This window comes from Rutidosis leptorrhynchoides, chromosome 2 (genome assembly GCF_046630445.1).
Source record: "Rutidosis leptorrhynchoides isolate AG116_Rl617_1_P2 chromosome 2, CSIRO_AGI_Rlap_v1, whole genome shotgun sequence".
Taxonomy (NCBI): Eukaryota; Viridiplantae; Streptophyta; class Magnoliopsida; order Asterales; family Asteraceae; genus Rutidosis; species Rutidosis leptorrhynchoides.
Genome location: NC_092334.1, coordinates 652,286,805 through 652,308,826, shown reverse-complemented (window position 1 = coordinate 652,308,826; position 22,022 = coordinate 652,286,805). Strand labels below are relative to the sequence as shown.

General features: G+C 33.9%; 1 protein-coding gene across 1 annotated transcript; it reads left to right on the top strand.

Annotated features, from left to right (window-relative positions):
- Window positions 1–1,922: 1,922 nt before the first annotated feature.
- LOC139890161 (uncharacterized) lies at window positions 1,923–21,257 on the top strand. Its single transcript, XM_071873057.1, has 9 exons — window positions 1,923–2,316; window positions 18,093–18,380; window positions 18,424–18,637; window positions 18,746–18,917; window positions 19,351–19,431; window positions 19,547–19,994; window positions 20,043–20,131; window positions 20,261–20,318; window positions 20,479–21,257. Exons 1-9 carry the CDS (start codon window positions 1,923–1,925, stop codon window positions 21,255–21,257), a joined length of 2,523 nt encoding a protein of 840 aa, XP_071729158.1.
- Window positions 21,258–22,022: the final 765 nt, after the last annotated feature.

The following is a 22,022-nucleotide window of genomic DNA, read 5'->3' as shown; positions in this document are numbered from 1 at the left end:
TCAATATCATAACTATCATTAACAGTAAAAATTAATATTTTTACAAGTATTATTATTAATATCATTGTTATTATCACTAATAGAGTTATTATTAACATAAGTATATTATTAATGTTATTATCATTATTTTTACTAACATTAACTTAGTATAATATGAACTACTGTTTTGATAAACAAATGAAATATATAAATCTATATATCTAACACATATAACATAACAAAATATTTTTATTATATAAAAAGAATATATGAAATATAAATATATTATTAATATAAAATAATATCAATAATAGGTTATATATATAAACTTATTCGATTACGATTATGTGTATTAATATATATACACAAATGATATAGGTTCGTGAATCCAAGGCCAACCCTGCATTGTTCAGTTTCGTCATATGTATTTTTACTACAAAATACAGTATTGTGAGTTTCATTTGATTCCCTTTTACTCTTTACATTTTTGGGACTGAGAATACATGCGCTATTTTTACAACTGCTTTATTAAATGCTTTTGAAATACATATTTGAACTGTGAATACATGAAATGCTTTTATAAATGTTTGACGAGATAGACACAAGCAAAACATTCCTCGAATGAATTATTATGCAGACAGAAGTTCTGTGGATTATTATTGAATTAGTTGGACGTGATAATTGCCACTAATTGTTGTGAATATTTTTCCCCTGATTATTATTGCTTGGTAACCTAAGAATTAGAATCGGGTATGGCCCTAATTCACGCGAATCCTAAAGGTAGCTACCGGGTTTAACACCCCCACCCAGAATGTTTACTAGACGGAAGAGCTAGTGGGCGTGGTGTTTAGTACTTCGAGGTTTATATATTATACAGACGAGATGTTCTGTTTTTGGGGATATTATTGATGCACATTATATGTTAAGGTCGGTTACCAAGCCAAGCTATGAAAGCAATGAAAAGTGAATATTATGTATCGAGAGAATGATTTTACACACAGGTTATGTATATGTTATTTTTGTGCAAGAGATATGTGTACGGTTACTAAGATTTATGAAAGATGACTTCGTACACGAGAAAGGTGTAGTGTATTTAAAAGATATCGCATGTACATTACAGGTGGGTAGAGGATTCGGGCCCATTTGTACCATGCAGCATTTAAATCTTGTGGTCTATCAAAATGATGAATTTATTGTTTTATGATAAATCTATGAACTCACCAACCTTTTGGTTGACACTTGAAAGCATGTTTATTCTCAGGTATGAAAGAAATCTTCCGCTGTGCATTTGCTCATTGTAAAGACATTATTTGGAGTCGATCATCGTAATGGAACCAGATGTTGGTGACTTCGTCCAGACCGATTAGGACGGGGTATGCCAGATTCTGTGTTTGTAGGCTTATCTGGGGTTACTTGCTTACTTGTTTATTGTTTGTCTTGTTTGCTATCTGCTTTCTTGCTTGTTTCTTTATCTGCTATCTGCTATTTGCTTATTTCTTTTTCTTGTTATTGTTATCATGGCTGATGAAGGTGCTTTGACTTTGGTCTCCAAAATTGATTTTGGAGATCCTCTTTATTTACATGCTAGTGACACCACTCGGACACCTATTGTATCTGTAAAATTAAAAGGAACAAAAAATTATACTATTTGGAGTAAATCTATTCAACTAGCTTTAACAACTAAAAACAAACTTGGTTTTATAGATCAAACTTGTGTTAGAAGTACTACTGATCCTATTCTTGCAAATCAATGGGATAGGTGTAATTCAGTGGTGTTATCTTGGATTCTTGGATCTGTGTCTGAAGATCTTTATTCTGGTCAAATTTTTTCTAGTCTTGCTTCTGTTGTTTAGAATGAACTGAAAGAAACTTATGATAAGGTTGATGGATCCAATATTTTTTTTAATTTGCATATTAAAATCAATTGTTACAAATAAAATGGCATGTCTTTGTCTGATTATTATCATGGTTTGAATACACTTTGGAAACAATATGATGCTATGGTTAAACTGCCAAGTTGTACTTGTGCAGCTGCACCAGAATTTCAAAATCATAATAAAATCTTAAAACTTAATCGGTTTCTTATGGGACTTGATGATGGGTTTATGCATATTAGGAGTAATTTACTTCTAAGGGACCCAATTCCTGATGTTAAGACTGCATTTGCAGTCATATCTAGGGAAGAATCCCATAGAAGTATTACTTCTAATCAAAGCTCATCAAAAGGTCAAAATACTGCTTTTCTGTCTCAAGTTAGAAATATTGGATCTAATCAATCTAATAACAACAATAATAACATAAACGAATATAATAGGGGACCTAATTCAAATTTGAAGTGTACTAAGTGTAATAAAATTGGTCACACTATTGATAGATGTTATGAAATTGTGGGATATCCATCTTATTATAAAAAACCTGGAAATCAAAACAACAGAAATTTTAATTCAAATAATGTTTTTACTAACATTTCATCTGCTAGTACCTCTTGTTCTAGTGAAACATCTTCATTACAGTCTCTTACAAATGAACAAATGGCAAAGCTCTTAAATCTACTAAAAAAGTGACACTGCAAAAAAAAAAAAAAAAATTATACGTGGCGGAAGCATTTATTAATTAAATACAAAACACACTTTAAATATTGATCATTCAGTACAACCAGTGTCACTTGCCATTTCAACAATATACATGTTTATATGGAGAAGACGTATTTACAATATGTTTACAAAAGATTGCTATTTAAACAAAACAAGACCACATCAGAGTTGACTACTATTAAACATAACATCACCATGTCCGTCTTCTCCCCTAAAATGCCTCACTACAAAAGCTAACAACCTGCAGGGAGAGGATGGAGGGGATTAGCATGAAGCTAAGTGAGTACAACTAACTACAGGCAATAGTATACAGGAACCGTTATACTAATCATGTCACAAAGGCTAACACATAATCATCACCCAAGTGCCGTCTACAGAGACTCTGGCGGCTCGGCCAAACCATTAACCACCAGTTGATTGAACTGGAGCTTACCAGAAGTTCCTCCACCACCGTGTTGTATATATATAATCCACACGTGACAGACGCGTCATTCACACATATATACACCATGATTGTCTAGGCTACCACATGAAGAACCCAACCCGCAGGTTGATCTCCCCTACCGAGGCTACCACACAATAGGGATGCACTGGGCTCCAACAGACAAACATCAACTAACATGCAGTCATCACAACATACTAATTAACCATAGTAACAAGTATATCTAACAAGCATGACAATCATAATATAACATGCTACTCTAATACTATATACTGCAGTTAGTTCCACTCACCGAATACCAGCAACTCGCTCAGATAATCTATCACTGAGCGGCATCCTTATCTTTATCACTTGAGCATAAGGCAAATCAAGTTAGCTTCTGTCCGTTAACACAAAACAGCACAGTACAGTATATCAGTATCAAAACGGCGCCGTTAAAAATTTCTACTTAACACTTATGCATTTTCAAAATTTACATCCTGATCATCAATATACAAATAGGCAGAATAACGGCTATAAAATCAACACTTAGTAAAATATTTCACTGCCAAAGACACTCGTTCGACTGTCAGAGATAGTCTGCCGACAGTCTACACTCACTCGACTGAGTGTCTAGTCACTCGGTCGATGGTCTCTCACAGACACACTTGGCTGTGGGTCATACACACTCTGTAGATAGTCGAGTCGGTCGGTCGAGTGTCAGGAGACATTCGGCCGACTGTGTTTATCTGCAGGTGGTGATTAACAAGGCTACGATTTTCACCCCAAATCAACCAATTCTTACTCCAGAACTCGATTATGACTTCAAAACTGACCAAATCGAAGACACTAAACATGTAGAAACATAAACCCATAAGATTTGAACTCAAACAACATCAAATCTAATCACTTTGACCCAAATTACTCATTTTGTAAAAACTTACACAAAAACTCAAATTTCACAAAGATTAAAGCATGAAATGCTATGATTCTTTACCTTGTTAGAATCAATAAATCACAAGGAACAAGATAGTAAGAAAGATTCGAGCTCAAGAATAAGGATTTAGATCTAGGGTTAGGTAGTTAGAAAGAATGAAGAACAAGGTGTGTTTTGAGAATAATCTGGAAAATGCAAGAAATGGGCACACTAGTCATCATATTTGGGTTTAATTCCCACATTGTGCAACACACGGGTATTTATCAGTTATCTGATATCTTTTGTACATCATTTGGCAACCCAAACGAAGTCCAAATTAAATAAACAAACCTGTTATGTGGCCCTTGTCACAAACTGGTTCTAACCAGATCATTAAATAATAATAAATATTAATTAAAAATAAAAGCATATACTAGCACAACGCCAACTTAAGGGCAATTTAGTAATCTTACGACTAGGCCCGATTGAGGATGTTGCAAAGAGCCTCCTACTCAGTCTTCTAATGCTTGTGCTAATATGGAAGGTATAATCTGAAATGTCCCGTTCTTATTTATTAAAAACGTTCCATATTAATTGATTTCGTTGCGAGGTTTTGACCTCTATATGAGACGTTTTTCAAAGACTGCATTCATTTTAAAACAAACCATAACCTTTATTTCATCAATAAAGGTTTAAAAAGCTTTACGTAGATTATCAAATAATGATAATCTAAAATATTCTGTTTACACACGACCATTACATAATGGTTTACAATACAAATATGTTACAACAAAATAAGTTTCTTGAATGCAGTTTTTACACAATATCATACAAGCATGGACTCCAAATCTCGTCCTTATTTAAGTATGCGACAGCAGAAGCTCTTAATAATCACCTGAGAATAAACATGCTTAAAACGTCAACAAAAATGTTGGTGAGTTATAGGTTTAACCTATATATATCAAATCATAATAATAGACCACAAGATTTCATATTTCAATACACATCCCATACATAGAGATAAAAATCATTCATATGGTGAACACCTGGTAACCGACATTAACAAGATGCATATATAAGAATATCCCCATCATTCCGGGACACCCTTCGGATATGATATAAATGTCGAAGTACTAAAGCATCCGGTACTTTGGATGGGGTTTGTTAGGCCCAATAGATCTATCTTTAGGATTCGCGTCAATTAGGGTGTTTGTTCCCTAATTCTTAGATTACCAGACTTAATAAAAAGGGGCATATTCAATTTCGATAATTCAACCATAGAATGTAGTTTCACGTACTTGTGTCTATTTTGTAAATCATTTATAAAACCTGCATGTATTCTCATCCCAAAAATATTAGATTTTAAAAGTGGGACTATAACTCACTTTCACAGATTTTTACTTCGTCGGGAAGTAAGACTTGGCCACTGGTTGATTCACGTACCTATAACAATATGTACATATATATCAAAGTATGTTCAAAATATATTTACAACACTTTTAATATATTTTGATGTTTTAAGTTTATTAAGTCAGCTGTCCTCGTTAGTAACCTACAACTAGTTGTCCACAGTTAGATGTACAGAAATAAATCGATAAATATTATCTTGAATCAATCCACGACCCAGTGTATACGTATCTCAGTATTGATCACAACTCAAACTATATATATTTTGGAATCAACCTCAACCCTGTATAGCTAACTCCAACATTCACATATAGAGTGTCTATGGTTGTTCCGAAATATATATAGATGTGTCGACATGATAGGTCGAAACATTGTATACGTGTCTATGGTATCTCAAGATTACATAATATACAACACAAGTTGATTAAGTTATGGTTGGAATAGATTTGTTACCAATTTTCACGTAGCTAAAATGAGAAAAATTATCCAATCTTGTTTTACCCATAACTTCTTCATTTTAAATCCGTTTTGAGTGAATCAAATTGCTATGGTTTCATATTGAACTATATTTTTTGAATCTAAATAGAAAAAGTATAGGTTTAGAGTCGGAAAAATAAGTTACAAGTCATTTTTGTAAAGGTAGTCATTTCAGTCGAAAGAACGACGTCTAGATGACCATTTTAGAAAACATACTTCCACTTTGAGTTTAACCATAAATTTTGGATATAGTTTCATGTTCATAATAAAAATCATTTTCTCAGAATAACAACTTTTAAATCAAAGTTTATCATAGTTTTTAATTAACTAACCCAAAACAGCCCGCGGTGTTACTACGACGGCGTAAATTCGGTTTTACGGTGTTTTTCGTGTTTCCAGGTTTTAAATCATTAAGTTAGCATATCATATAGATATAGAACATGTGTTTAGTTGATTTTAAAAGTCAAGTTAGAAGGATTAACTTTTGTTTGCGAACAAGTTTAGAATTAACTAAACTATGTTCTAGTGATTACAAGTTTAAACCTTCGAATAAGATAGCTTTATATGTATGAATTGAATGATGTTATGAACATCATTACTACCTTAAGTTCCTTGGATAAACCTACTGGAAAAGAGAAAAATGGATCTAGCTTCAACGGATCCTTGGATGGCTCGAAGTTCTTGAAGCAGAATCATGACACGAAAACAAGTTCAAGTAAGATCATCACTTGAAATAAGATTGTTATAGTTATGGAAATTGAACCAAAGTTTGAATATGATTATTACCTTGTATTAGAATGATAACCTACTGTAAGAAACAAAGATTTCTTGAGGTTGGATGATCACCTTACAAGATTGGAAGTGAGCTAGCAAACTTGAAAGTATTCTTGATTTTATGTAACTAGAACTTGTAGAATTTATGAAGAACACTTAGAACTTGAAGATAGAACTTGAGAGAGATCAATTAGATGAATAAATTTGAAGAATGAAAGTGTTTGTAGGTGTTTTTGGTCGTTGGTGTATGGATTAGATATAAAGGATATGTAATTTTGTTTTCATGTAAATAAGTCATGAATGATTACTCATATTTTTGTAATTTTATGAGATATTTCATGCTAGTTGCCAAATGATGGTTCCCACATGTATTAGGTGACTCACATGGGCTGCTAAGAGCTGATCATTGGAGTGTATATACAAATAGTACATACATCTAAAAGCTATGTATTGTACGAGTACGAATACGGGTGCATACGAGTAGAATTGTTGATGAAACTCAACGAGGATGTAATTGTAAGCATTTTTGTTAAGTAGAAGTATTTTGATAAGTGTCTTGAAGTCTTTCAAAAGTGTATAAATACATATTAAAACACTACATGTATATACATTTTAACTGAGTCGTTAAGTCATCGTTAGTCGTTACATGTAAATGTTGTTTTGAAACCTTTAGGTTAACGATCTTGTTGAATGTTGTTAACCCATTGTTTATTATAACAAATGAGAAGTTAAATTGTTATATTATCATGATATCATGATATATAATATATCTTAGTATGATGTATATACAGTTAAATGTCGTTACAACGATAATCGTTACATATATGTCTCGTTTCGAAATCATTACGTTAGTAGTCTTATTTTTACATATGTATTTCATTGTTAATACACTTAATAATATATTTACTTATCATTTAACATAATTAACCAAGTGTATCAATATCTTAATATGATTCATATGTACCTAGTAAGACGTTGTTATAACGATAATCGTTATATATATCGTTTTCGAGTTTCTTAAATTAATAGTCTCATTTTTATGTATATAACTCATTGTTAAAATACCTAATGAGATACATACTTATAATAAAATCATGTTAACTATATATATAACCATATATATGTCATCGTATAGTTTTTACAAGTTTTAACGTTCATGAATCACCGGTCAACTTGGGTGGTCAATTGTCTATATGAAACCTATTTCAATTAATTAAGTCTTAACAAGTTTGATTGCTTAACATGTTGGAAACATTTAATCATGTAAATATTAATCTCAATTAATATATATAAACATGGAAAAGTTCGGGTCACTACAGTACCTACCCGTTAAATAAATTTCGTCCCGAAATTTTAAGCTGTTGAAGGTGTTGACGAATCTTCTGGAAATAGATGCGGGTATTTCTTCTTCATATGATCTTCACGTTCCCAGGTGAACTCGGGTCCTCTACGAGCATTCCATCGAACCTTAACAATTGGTATCTTATTTTGCTTAAGTCTTTTAACCTCACGATCCATTATTTCGACGGGTTCTTCGATGAATTGGAGTTTTTCGTTGATTTGGATTTCATCTAACGGAATAGTGAGATCTTCTTTAGCAAAACATTTCTTCAAATTCGAGACGTGGAAAGTGTTATGTACAGCCGCGAGTTGTTGAGGTAACTCAAGTCGGTAAGCTACTGGTCTGACACGATCAATAATCTTGAATGGTCCAATATACCTTGGATTTAATTTCCCTCGTTTACCAAATCGAACAACGCCTTTCCAAGGTGCAACTTTAAGCATGACCATCTCTCCAATTTCAAATTCTATATCTTTTCTTTTAATGTCAGCGTAGCTCTTTTGTCGACTTTGGGCAGTTTTCAACCGTTGTTGAATTTGGATGATCTTCTCGGTAGTTTCTTGTATAATCTCCGGACCCGTAATCTGTCTATCCCCCACTTCACTCCAACAAATCAGAGACCTGCACTTTCTACCATAAAGTGCTTCAAACGGCGCCATCTCAATGCTTGAATGGTAGCTGTTGTTGTAGGAAAATTCTGCTAACGGTAGATGTCGATCCCAACTGTTTCCGAAATCAATAACACATGCTCGTAGCATGTCTTCAAGCGTTTGTATCGTCCTTTCGCTCTGCCCATCAGTTTGTGGATGATAGGCAGTACTCATGTCTAGACGAGTTCCTAATGCTTGCTGTAATGTCTGCCAGAATCTTGAAATAAATCTACCATCCCTATCAGAGATAATAGAGATTGGTATTCCATGTCTGGAGATGACTTCCTTCAAATACAGTCGTGCTAACTTCTCCATCTTGTCATCTTCTCTTATTGGCAGGAAGTGTGCTGATTTGGTGAGACGATCAACTATTACCCAAATAGTATCAAAACCACTTGCAGTCCTTGGCAATTTAGTGATGAAATCCATGGTAATGTTTTCCCATTTCCATTCCGGGATTCCGGGTTGTTGAAGTAGACCTGATGGTTTCTGATGCTCAGCTTTGACCTTAGAACACGTCAAACATTCTCCTACGTATTTAGCAACATCGGCTTTCATACCCGGCCACCAAAAATGTTTCTTGAGATCCTTTTACATCTTCCCCGTTCCAGGATGTATTGAGTATCTGGTTTTATGAGCTTCTCTAAGTACCATTTCTCTCATATCTCCAAATTTTGGTACCCAAATCCTTTCAGCCCTATACCGGGTTCCGTCTTCCCGAATATTAAGATGCTTCTCCGATCCTTTGGGTATTTCATCCTTTAAATTTCCCTCTTTTAAAACTCCTTGTTGCGCCTCCTTTATTTGAGTAGTAAGGTTATTATGAATCATTATATTCATAGATTTTACTCGAATGGGTTCTCTGTCCTTCCTGCTCAAGGCATCGGCTACCACATTTGCCTTCCCCGGGTGGTAACGAATCTCAAAGTCGTAATCATTCAACAATTCAATCCACCTACGCTGCCTCATATTCAGTTGTTTCTGATTAAATATGTGTTGAAGACTTTTGTGGTCGGTATATATAATACTTTTGACCCCATATAAGTAGTGCCTCCAAGTCTTTAATGCAAAAACAACCGCGCCTAATTCCAAATCATGCGTTGTATAATTTTGTTCGTGAATCTTCAATTGTCTAGACGCATAAGCAATCACCTTCGTTCGTTGCATTAATACACAACCGAGACCTTGCTTTGATGCGTCACAATAAATCACAAAATCATCATTCCCTTCAGGCAATGACAATATAGGTGTCGTAGTTAGCTTTTTCTTCAATAACTGAAAGGCTTTCTCTTATTCATCATTCCATTCAAATTTCTTCCCTTTATGCGTTAATGCAGTCAAGGGTTTTGCTATTCTGGAAAAGTCTTGGATGAACCTTCTGTAGTAACCAGCTAGTCCTAAAATCTGGCGTATGTGTTTCGGAGTTTTCGGGGTTTCCCACTTTTCAACAGTTTCTATCTTTGCCGGATCCACCTTAATACCTTCTTTGTTCACTATGTGACCGAGGAATTGAACTTCTTCCAACCAAAATGCACATTTTGAAAACTTAGCGTACAATTCTTCCTTCCTCGATACTTCTAACACCTTTCTCAAATGTTCACCGTGTTCTTGGTCATTCTTTGAGTAAATAAGTATGTCATCAATGAAAACAATGACAAACTTGTCGAGGTATGGTCCACACACTCGGTTCATAAGGTCCATGAACACAGCTGGTGCATTAGTTAAACCAAACGGCATGACCATAAACTCGTAATGACCGTAACGTGTTCTGAAAGCAGTCTTTGGAATATCATCTTCTTTCACCCGCATTTGATGATACCCGGAACGTAAGTCAATCTTTGAATAAACAGACGAGCCTTGTAGTTGATCAAATAAGTCGTCGATTCTCGGTAGTGGGTAGCGGTTCTTGATGGTAAGTTTGTTCAACTCTCGGTAGTCAATACACAACCTGAATGTACCATCTTTCTTCTTGACAAACAAAACAGGAGCTCCCCACGGTGATGTGCTTGGTCGAATGAAACCACGCTCTAAAAGTTCTTGTAACTTGCTTTGCAGTTCTTTCATCTCACTGGGTGCGAGTCTGTAAGGAGCACGAGCTATTGGTGCAGCTCCTGGTACAAGATCTATTTGAAATTCAACGGATCGATGTGGGGGTAATCCCGGTAATTCTTTCGGAAATACATCGAGAAATTCTTTTGCAATGGGAACATCATTGATGCTCTTTTCTTCAGTTTGTACTTTCTCGACGTGTGCTAGAACAGCATAGCAACCTTTTCTTATTAGTTTTTGTGCCTTCAAATTACTAATAAGATGTAGCTTCGTGTTGCCCTTTTCTCCGTACACCATTAAGGGTTTTCCTTTTTCTCGTATAATGCGAATTGTATTTTTGTAACAAACGATCTCTGCTTTCACTTCTTTCAACCAGTCCATACCGATTATCACATCAAAACTCCCTAACTCTACTGGTATCAAATCAATCTTAAATGTTTCGCTAACCAGTTTAATTTCTCGATTCCGACATATTTTATTTGCTGAAATTAATTTACCAATTGCTAATTCGAGTAAAAATTTACTATCCAAAGGCGTCAATGGACAACTTAATTTAGCACAAAAATCTCTACTCATATAGCTTCTATCCGCACCCGAATCAAATAAAACGTAAGCAGATTTATTGTCAATAAGAAACGTACCCGTAACAAGCTCCGGGTCTTCCTGTGCCTCTGCCGCATTAATATTGAAAACTCTTCCGTGGCCTTGTCCATTCGTGTTCTCCTGGTTCGGGCAATTTCTAATAATGTGGCCTGGTTTTCCACATTTATAACAAACTACATTGGCATAACTTGCTCCGACACTACTTGCTCCGCCATTACTCGTTCCGACACCATTTGTTCCTTTCGTTCTATTAACCCCTAGTCCGTAGACCTCACACTTCGCCGCGCTATGACTATTTCTTTTACACTTGTTGCAAAATTTGGTGCAGAACCCCGAGTGATACTTTTCACACCTTTGGCATAGCTGCTTCTGATTGTTGTTGTTGTTGCGGTTATTATTGTTGTTGGGATGATTGTTGTTGTTGTTGTTGTTGTTGTTGTTGTTGTTGTTGTTGTTGTTGTTGTTGTTGTTGTTGGGCCATTTGTTGTAGTTGCGATTGATGTTGCGATTGTTGGGATAATTGTTGCGATTATTATTGTAATTGCTGTTGTTGTTGTATTGGTGATTCTTATCACCGTTTTCCTCCCACTTTCTTTTGACTTGCTTCACATTGGCCTCTTCAGCAGTTTGTTCTTTAATTCTTTCTTCAATCTGGTTCACTAGTTTGTGAGCCATTCTACATGCCTGTTGTATGGAGGCGGGCTCGTGTGAACTTATATCTTCTTGGATTCTTTTCGGTAATCCTTTCACAAACGCGTCGATCTTCTCTTCCTCATCTTCGAATGCTCCCGGACACAATAGGCACAATTCTGTGAATCGTCTTTCGTACGTGGTAATATCAAATCCTTGGGTTCGTAACCCTCTAAGTTCTGTCTTGAGCTTATTGACCTCGGTTCTGGGACGGTACTTCTCGTTCATCAAGTGCTTGAATGCTGACCACGGTAGTGCGTACGCATCGTCTTGTCCCACTTGCTCTAGATAGGTATTCCACCATGTTAACGCAGAACCTGTGAAGGTATGCGTAGCGTACTTCACTTTGTCCTCTTCAGTACACTTACTTATGGCAAACACCGATTCGACCTTCTCGGTCCACCGTTTCAAACCGATCGGTCCTTCGGTTCCATCAAATTCTAAAGGTTTGCTGGCAGTGAATTCTTTGTAGGTGCATCCTACACGATTCCCTGTACTGCTAGATCCAAGGTTATTGTTGGTATGTAGCGCAGCCTGTACTGCAGCTATGTTTGAAGCTAGAAAAGTACGGAATTCCTCTTCATTCATATTCACGGTGTGTCGAGTAGTCGGTGCCATTTCCTTCAAAATAGTCAAATGGAACAAGTTAATCATACAGAATATTAAGAGTAGTTAATAGTATTTCGTAGCATAATATGAACTCATTTATAAAAGCTTTTTCTTCATATTAGCGTTTTATAAGTTTAAATTCGGGTAGTACCTACCCGTTAAGTTCATTCTTAGTAGCTAATATACAATTCAACTACTACAATTCTATATGAAAAACTGATTATAATAATATTTCGCGTTCAAACTTTTACACAATATTTTACAAACTTACAATACCACTTATTTTACATATAGCATGAAATATAGCACACAATAAATTTGATACAAGATGGTTGTGAAGATAATTCTAGCTAGTACACAAGTCGTTCAGCAAAGGCAATAAAGACACGTAATTCATACGTCCAGAAACAAGTCATGCATTCTGGTTTTACTAGGATTACTTCCCATCCTTGGTCTTGTGGAACATAACCGTTATGGCCGTTGATAAGACAGCGTGTTGTAACGTCGTCAAAGGGACGAGGGTTACGTAATGTCCAACAGTCCCGTAACAATCTAAAAACCTCATTTCTTACCCCAATTACCGACTCCGTCACTTGTGGGAACGTTTTGTTTAATAGTTGTAGCCCGATGTTCTTGTTCTCACTTTGGTGAGAAGCGAACATTACTAATCCGTAAGCATAACATGCTTCTTTATGTTGCATGTTAGCCGCTTTTTCTAAATCACGAAGTCTAATATTCGGATATATTGAGTCAAAATAATTTCTTAACCCATTGCGTAAAATAGCATTTGGGTTCCCCGCAATATATGCGTCAAAGTAAACACATTGTAATTTATGGATTTCCCAATGTGATATCCCCCATCTTTCGAACGAAAGCCTTTTATAAACCAAGGCATTCTTAGAACGTTCTTCGAATGTCTTACAAACTGATCTCGCCTTAAATAGTTGTGCCAAAGAATTCTGACCGACTCTAGACAAGATTTCATCAATCATGTCTCCGGGTAGGTCTCTTAAAATGTTGGGTTGTCTATCCATTTTGTATTTTTATACTGTAAAATAGACAAGAGTTAGATTCATGGAAAAAATACTTATTAATACAAGCAATTTTTACATATATCATAAAGCATAAGCACACTATATTACATATATTACACCACACGAATACAACTATCTTATTCCGACTCGCTTGTTTCTTCTTCTTCGGTTTTGGTTCGTTTTGCCAAGTTTCTACGGATATATGATGTTCCCCTAATACGAGCCGTCGTTTTCCACATTGGTTTAGAAAAACCTGGTGGTTTAGAGGTTCCCGGGTCATTGTTACAACTTAAGGACTTCGGGGGTTGACGATACATATAAAGTTCATCGGGGTTAGAATTAGATTTCTCTATTTTTATGCCCTTTCCCTTATTATTTTCTTTTGCCTTTTTAAATTCAGTTGGGGTAATTTCTATAACATCATCGGAATTCTCGTCGGAATCCGATTCATCGGAGAATTGGTAATCCTCCCAATATTTTGCTTCCTTGGCGGAAACACCATTGACCATAATTAACCTTGGTCAGTTGGTTGAGGATTTTCTTTTACTTAACCATTTTATTATTTCCCCCACCGGTTCTATTTCTTCATCCGGTTCCGATTCTTCTTCCGGTTCCGATTCTTCTTCAGGTTCCGACTCTTCTTCCGGTTCCTCTTCGGGAACTTGTGAATCAGTCCACGAATCATTCCAATTTACATTTGACTCTTCATTATTATTAGGTGAGTCAATGGGACTTGTTCTAGAGGTAGACATCTATCACATAATATCAAACGCGTTAAGAGATTAATATATCACATAATATTCACATGTTAAAAATATATAGTTTCCAACAAAATTTGTTAAGCAATCATTTTTCAAGTAAACACGGTCGAAGTCCAGACTCACTAATGCATCCTAACAAACTCGATAAGACACACTAATGTAAAATTCTGGTTTTCTAAGTCCAACGCTCGGATACCAACTGAAATGTCCCGTTCTTATTGATTAAAAACGTTCCATATTAATTGATTTCGTTGCGAGGTTTTGACCTCTATATGAGACGTTTTTCAAAGACTGCATTCATTTTAAAACAAACCATAACCTTTATTTCATCAATAAAGGTTTAAAAAGCTTTACGTAGATTATCAAATAATGATAATCTAAAATATTCTGTTTACACACGACCATTACATAATGGTTTACAATACAAATATGTTACAACAAAATAAGTTTCTTGAATGCAGTTTTTACACAATATCATACAAGCATGGACTCCAAATCTCGTCCTTATTTAAGTATGCAACAGCGGAAGCTCTTAATAATCACCTGAGAATAAACATGCTTAAAACGTCAACAAAAATGTTGGTGAGTTATAGGTTTAACCTATATATATCAAATCATAATAATAGACCACAAGATTTCATATTTCAATACACATCCCATACATAGAGATAAAAATCATTCATATGGTGAACACCTGGTAACCGACATTAACAAGATGCATATATAAGAATATCCCCATCATTCCGGGACACCCTTCGGATATGATATAAATGTCGAAGTACTAAAGCATCCGGTACTTTGGATGGGGTTTGTTAGGCCCAATAGATCTATCTTTAGGATTCGCGTCAATTAGGGTGTCTGTTCCCTAATTCTTAGATTACCAGACTTAATAAAAAGGGGCATATTCGATTTCGATAATTCAACCATAGAATGTAGTTTCACGTACTTGTGTCTATTTTGTAAATCATTTATAAAACCTGCATGTATTCTCATCCCAAAAATATTAGATTTTAAAAGTGGGACTATAACTCACTTTCACAGATTTTTACTTTGTCGGGAAGTAAGACTTGGCCACTGGTTGATTCACGAACCTATAACAATATATACATATATATCAAAGTATGTTCAAAATATATTTACAACACTTTTAATATATTTTGATGTTTTAAGTTTATTAAGTCAGCTGTCCTCGTTAGTAACCTACAACTAGTTGTCCACAGTTAGATGTACAGAAATAAATCGATAAATATTATCTTGAATCAATCCACGACCCAGTGTATACGTATCTCAGTATTGATCACAACTCAAACTATATATATTTTGGAATCAACCTCAACCCTATATAGCTAACTCCAACATTCACATATAGAGTGTCTATGGTTGTTCCGAAATATATATAGATGTGTCGACATGATAGGTCGAAACATTGTATACGTGTCTATGGTATCTCAAGATTACATAATATACAATACAAGTTGATTAAGTTATGGTTGGAATAGATTTGTTACCAATTTTCACGTAGCTAAAATGAGAAAAATTATCCAATCTTGTTTTACCCATAACTTCTTCATTTTAAATCCGTTTTGAGTGAATCAAATTGCTATGGTTTCATATTGAACTCTATTTTATGAATCCAAATAGAAAAAGTATAGGTTTAGAGTCGAAAAAATAAGTTACAAGTCATTTTTGTAAAGGTAGTCATTTCAGTCGAAAGAACGACGTCTAGATGACCATTTTAGAAAACATACTTCCACTTTGAGTTTAACCATAATTTTTGGATATAGTTTCATGTTCATAATAAAAATAATTTTCTCAGAATAACAACTTTTAAATCAAAGTTTATCATAGTTTTTAATTAACTAACCCAAAACAGCCCGCGGTGTTACTACGACGGCGTAAATCCGGTTTTACGGTGTTTTTCGTGTTTCCAGGTTTTAAATCATTAAGTTAGCATATCATATAGATATAGAACATGTGTTTAGTTGATTTTAAAAGTCAAGTTAGAAGGAATAACTTTTGTTTGCGAACAAGTTTAGAATTAACTAAACTATGTTCTAGTGATTACAAGTTTAAACCTTCGAATAAGATAGCTTTATATGCATGAATTGAATGATGTTATGAACATCATTACTAACTTAAGTTCCTTGGATAAACCTAATGGAAAAGAGAAAAATGGATCTAGCTTCAACGGATCCTTGGATGGCTCGAAGTTCTTGAAGCAGAATCATGACACGAAAACAAGTTCAAGTAAGATCATCACTTGAAATAAGATTGTTATAGTTATGGAAATTGAACCAAAGTTTGAATATGATTATTACCTTGTATTAGAATGATAACCTACTGTAAGAAACAAAGATTTCTTGAGGTTGGATGATCACCTTACAAGATTGGAAGTGAGCTAGCAAACTTGAAAGTATTCTTGATTTTATGTAACTAGAACTTGTAGAATTTATGAAGAACACTTAGAACTTGAAGATAGAACTTGAGAGAGATCAATTAGATGAAGAAATTTGAAGAATGAAAGTGTTTTTAGGTGTTTTTGGTCGTTGGTGTATGGATTAGATATAAAGGATATGTAATTTTGTTTTCATGTAAATAAGTCATGAATGATTACTCATATGTTTGTAATTTTATGAGATATTTCATGCTAGTTGCCAAATGATAGTTCCCACATGTGTTAGGTGACTCACATGGGCTGCTAAGAGCTGATCATTGGAGTGTATATACCAATAGTACATACATCTAAAAGCTGTGTATTGTACGAGTATGAATACGGGTGCATACGAGTAGAATTGTTGATGAAACTGAACGAGGATGTAATTGTAAGCATTTTTGTTAAGTAGAAGTATTTTGATAAGTGTCTTGAAGTCTTTCAAAAGTGTATAAATACATATTAAAACACTACATGTATATACATTTTAACTGAGTCGTTAAGTCATCGTTAGTCGTTACATGTAAATGTTGTTTTGAAACCTTTAGGTTAACGATCTTGTTGAATGTTGTTAAACCATTGTTTATTGTAACAAATGAGATGTTAAATTGTTATATTATCATGATATTATGATATATAATATATCTTAGTATGATGTATATACAGTTAAATGTCGTTACAACGATAATCGTTACATATATGTCTCGTTTCGAAATCATTACGTTAGTAGTCTTATTTTTACATATGTATTTCATTGTTAATACACTTAATAATATATTTACTTATCATTTAACATAATTAACCAAGTGTATCAATATCTTAATATGATTCATATGTACCTAGTAAGACGTTGTTATAACGATACTCGTTATATATATATCCTTTTCGAGTTTCTTAAATTAATAGTCTCATTTTTATGTATATAACTCATTGTTAAAATACCTAATGAGATACATACTTATAATAAAATCATGTTAACTATATATATAACCATATATATGTCATCGTATAGTTTTTACAAGTTTTAACGTTCGTGAATCACCGGTCAACTTGGGTGGTCAATTGTCTATATGAAACCTATTTCAATTAATCAAGTATTAACAAGTTTGATTGCTTAACATGTTGGAAACATTTAATCATGTAAATATTAATCTCAATTAATATATATAAACATGGAAAAGTTCGGGTCACTACATAATCTATAACATGAATACTTATTTCAATGAAAACTTTTAAAAGAGTTTTTAATTGTCATTCAAGTATAAATGAAAGTCAAGGATGGATTATAGATTCAGGTGCAAATCATCACATGATTGTAAGTGAAGAAAATTTGTTTAATGTTGTTGATATTACAGATTTTAACCTTAAAATTTCACATTCAAATGGAACTGTAGCTAAGATTAGAAAGATTGAAAATCTTAAACTAAGTAATGATATCACTTTATATGATGTGCTGGTAGTACCTGGCAACTGTGTGTCCTTGTTATCTGTGAGTAAAATGACAACTGATAGTAATTTGTTTGTGGGGTTTGATAATCAAAAGTGTTATATTCAGGATTTGAAGTCAAGAAACATCCTGGGGACTTGTAGTATTCATAAAGGATTGTATGTTTTTGATAATAAAGAAGGTGAATTTTTAAGCTGTAATTCTAAATCTTATGAATCTGTAATGCTATGGCATTGCAGACTTGGTCATCCCCCAAGTCCTGTTTTACACATTTTGTCAAAACAAATTAAACATTGACAAAAAAGATATTGAAATTTCTTGTGAAATCTGTTTGAAAGCAAAACAAACTAGGGATCCTTTCCCTTTAAGTGAGCATAAAACTACTGAGTTGGGAGATTTACTTCATATGGATTTGTGGGGACCTTATAGGGTTGTCAGTAAGGAAGGATATAGGTTCTTTCTTACTATTGTAGATGATTTCACTAGAGCTGTGTGGGTTTTCTTATTATAAACAAAAAATGAAGTGGTAGATAACATAACAAATCTGTTTAACCTAATCAGTACACAGTTTAATAAAAAAGTTAAGATCATAAGAACTGATAATGGTACAGAATTTGTAAATTTTCAAATGTCTAACTTGATCAATTCTTTAGGAATTATTCATCAGACCACTATTCCTTACACACCCCAACAAAATGAGGTGGCTGAGAGGAAACACAGACACCTGCTTAATGTAGCTAGGTCCCTTATGTTTCAGGGGAGAATTCCTCTAAGTTTATGAACTGAATGCATACTAACTGCAACCTATCTTATCAACAGGACTCCATCCAAGGTTCTAGCATGCAAAACTCCTTTTGAAATGGTTCATGGCTTTGAACCAAACCTCTCTCACTTAAAAAGCTTTGGTTGTCTTGTTTTTGCAAAGTTTTTAAATGAAAATGACAAGTTTGATTCAAAATCATAAAAATCTGTTTTTATTGGTTATTCTAGTGTAAAAAAAGGTTACAAACTGTGGAGTCTTGAAAGAAATCTTATGTTTTGTTCTAGAGATGTTAAATTTTTTGAAGAAGTTTTCCCTTTCAAACTTGTTAAGTCAAAAGTTTCTGAAACTGATTTTGGTTCTTTAAATACTCTAAACTTTTTTGATTTATATTTTAATGAAAAAGATACCAAGGTTAATGAAAGTCCCAATGATGAAGGGAGAGGACTATCAGATGAAGATTGCTAGGTGTCAACCCCTACTGTTGGTAGCCCCAATGTAGGTGGAGGTAACGTTGGTGACTCCAGTGGTGATAGTGATCATTTATATGATATCCCTGAGGGCAATTCTGAACAACTAATTCAAATATTAATTTGGATGAGCCGGCTGGACCTGAACCTAGGAGATCTGATAGGCAGTCCACTTTTCCTAGAAAAGATGATGATTATATTATTGAAGGGAAGGTTAAATATGGGATTGAAAAAGTTGTTAACTATTCAAATTTAAGCCATAATAATTATTGTTTCATCTCTAGTCTAAATAAATCTACTGAACTTAAAACGTATAGTCAAGCTGTTACTGATCCTAATTGGCAAGCTGCAATGAATGATGAAATGGAAGCTTTGTATAGAAATAACACATGGGTCTTAACTGAGTTACCAAGTGGTAGAAAACCAATAGGCTGTAGATGGATTTATAAGATTAAGTATAGATCTACTGGAGAAATTGAAAGATATAAAGCTAGACTTGTTGCTAAGGGTTATAGTCAAAAAGAAGGCATAGACTATGATGAAACCTTTTCACCTGTTGTTAAGATGGTAAATGTTAGATGTTTGTTAACATTAGTTGTACAAAATGACTGAAAATTGTTTCAATTAGATATTAACAATGCTTTCTTGTATGGAGATTTAACAGAGGATGTTTATATGGAACTTCCTCAAGGTTATTTTCCTGAAAATGAAACAAATGTATGTAAATTAATAAAATCTTTGTATGGCTTGAAACAAGCACCTAGGCAATGGAATGAAAAGTTAACAATGGCTTTAAAAGAACATGGTTTTGAACAGAGCACAAATGATTATTCATTGTTTGTTTAGAGTAGTGGTTCTTTGTTTATGGCACTTTTGGTTTATGTTGATGATATTGTAATTACTGGCAATGATGAAATTGAAATTGAGAATTTTAAGACATTTCTAAAAACAAAGTTTTTAATAAAAGACTTGGGAGAACTTAAATATTTTTTTTGGAATTGAAGTCTTAAAAACTGAAAATGGGATTGAATTGTCTCAAAGGTAATATTGCATTGAGTTATTAGATGAATTTGGGCTTGTTGGTTGTAAACCTGTTGGTGCACCATTAGAGGCTAATCTTACTATATCATCTGAACCAACTAAAAGTGATCCTCTACTTGATAATGTCACTGAATTTCAAAAGTTAATAGGTAAATTAATTTACTTAACCATGACTAGGCCAGATATTTCTTTCTCTGTTCAGTGTTTAAGTCAGTTTATGCACTCACCTCTTCAATCACATCTTAAAATTGCTCTAAGACTGCTTAGATACTTGAAAGCTTCTCTAGGTAAAGGTGTTTTAATTACCAAGTCTGATTCAAATTCTCTAGTTGCTTATTTAGAAGCTGACTGGGGTAAGTGCACCTCTACTAGAAAATCTGTAACTGGCTATGCAGTTTTCTTTTGTAATTCACTTGTTTCTTGGAAAAGTAAGAAGCAAGCTACTGTATCCAGATCCTCTACAGAGTCCGAATACAGAGCAATGGCTTCTGTGACTTGTGAAATTTTATGGATTATAAAAATTTTAACTGATTTACATTGTAACAACTTGTTACCTGTTAGACTTTTCTATGATAATAGATCTGCAATTCAACTTGCAGCTAATCCTGTTTTTCATGAAAGGTCAAAGCATTTTGAAATAGATTTACACGTTGTTAGGCAAAAGTCTGTTTCAGGAGTTATTGAAATTGTTAACATAGATTCTGAAAAACAAATTGCAGATATTTTCATAAAGGGGTTGGGTATTAATCAACACAACTTCTTTTGTGATCATTTGAATCTAGTTGACATGTTTCATGCTTAGATTAAGGGGGCATGATAAAATATATATCTAATCTAGCATGAAATATGAAATATTTTGTTTCTTATTGTGTTGGTGTGTTTCAGGACTATCAGATTGATCAAATGCATAAGCCTATGATGATTTGCTATTTCTGGAATGAGAGTGTTGATTACTGAAGGTCTGGTGGCCAAGATTGTTGCAGATTGGACTTGGAGCAGCATATGGACTTTATTTATTCTCTACATGGGCTGTTGGACAAGTTCTTTAATTTATTGGTATTTTGGCCCATTATTGGTGTTTAGGCCCATCTCTATGAGCCTTCATATAAAAGGCTATTGATGTGATGAAGGAATCAATATTCAGTTGATTCTCAGTCTGCACACATACACACACACGTCTTTCTCTCTCAAATATTAGGGTTTTCTCTCAATTCGTTCTACGACTGATTCAATTGTTAGAATCTATTAATTTGAACAGACTGTTCAAATTATTCTGTAATAGTTAGTGTGTATTGTTTTCTTGTGTGAGATTTCTGAGTATTCGTGTATTCTGGATGATTTGATTTGATTAGAGTATTGATATTGTGATTGAATCTTCATCTATTATATTTCTTGGCAGTTTCAAGATCAACAAGTCAATATTTAATCAAACAGTTGGGTATATTTCAACATGATTACATCACCAGTATGCTGGGTTTTATAGACTTGTACTAAAATAAACTTGAGAAGATGTTGCATTATATAATGTTCAAGTTTATTTTGTTATTTCTTGATTGTTGGAGGTCTT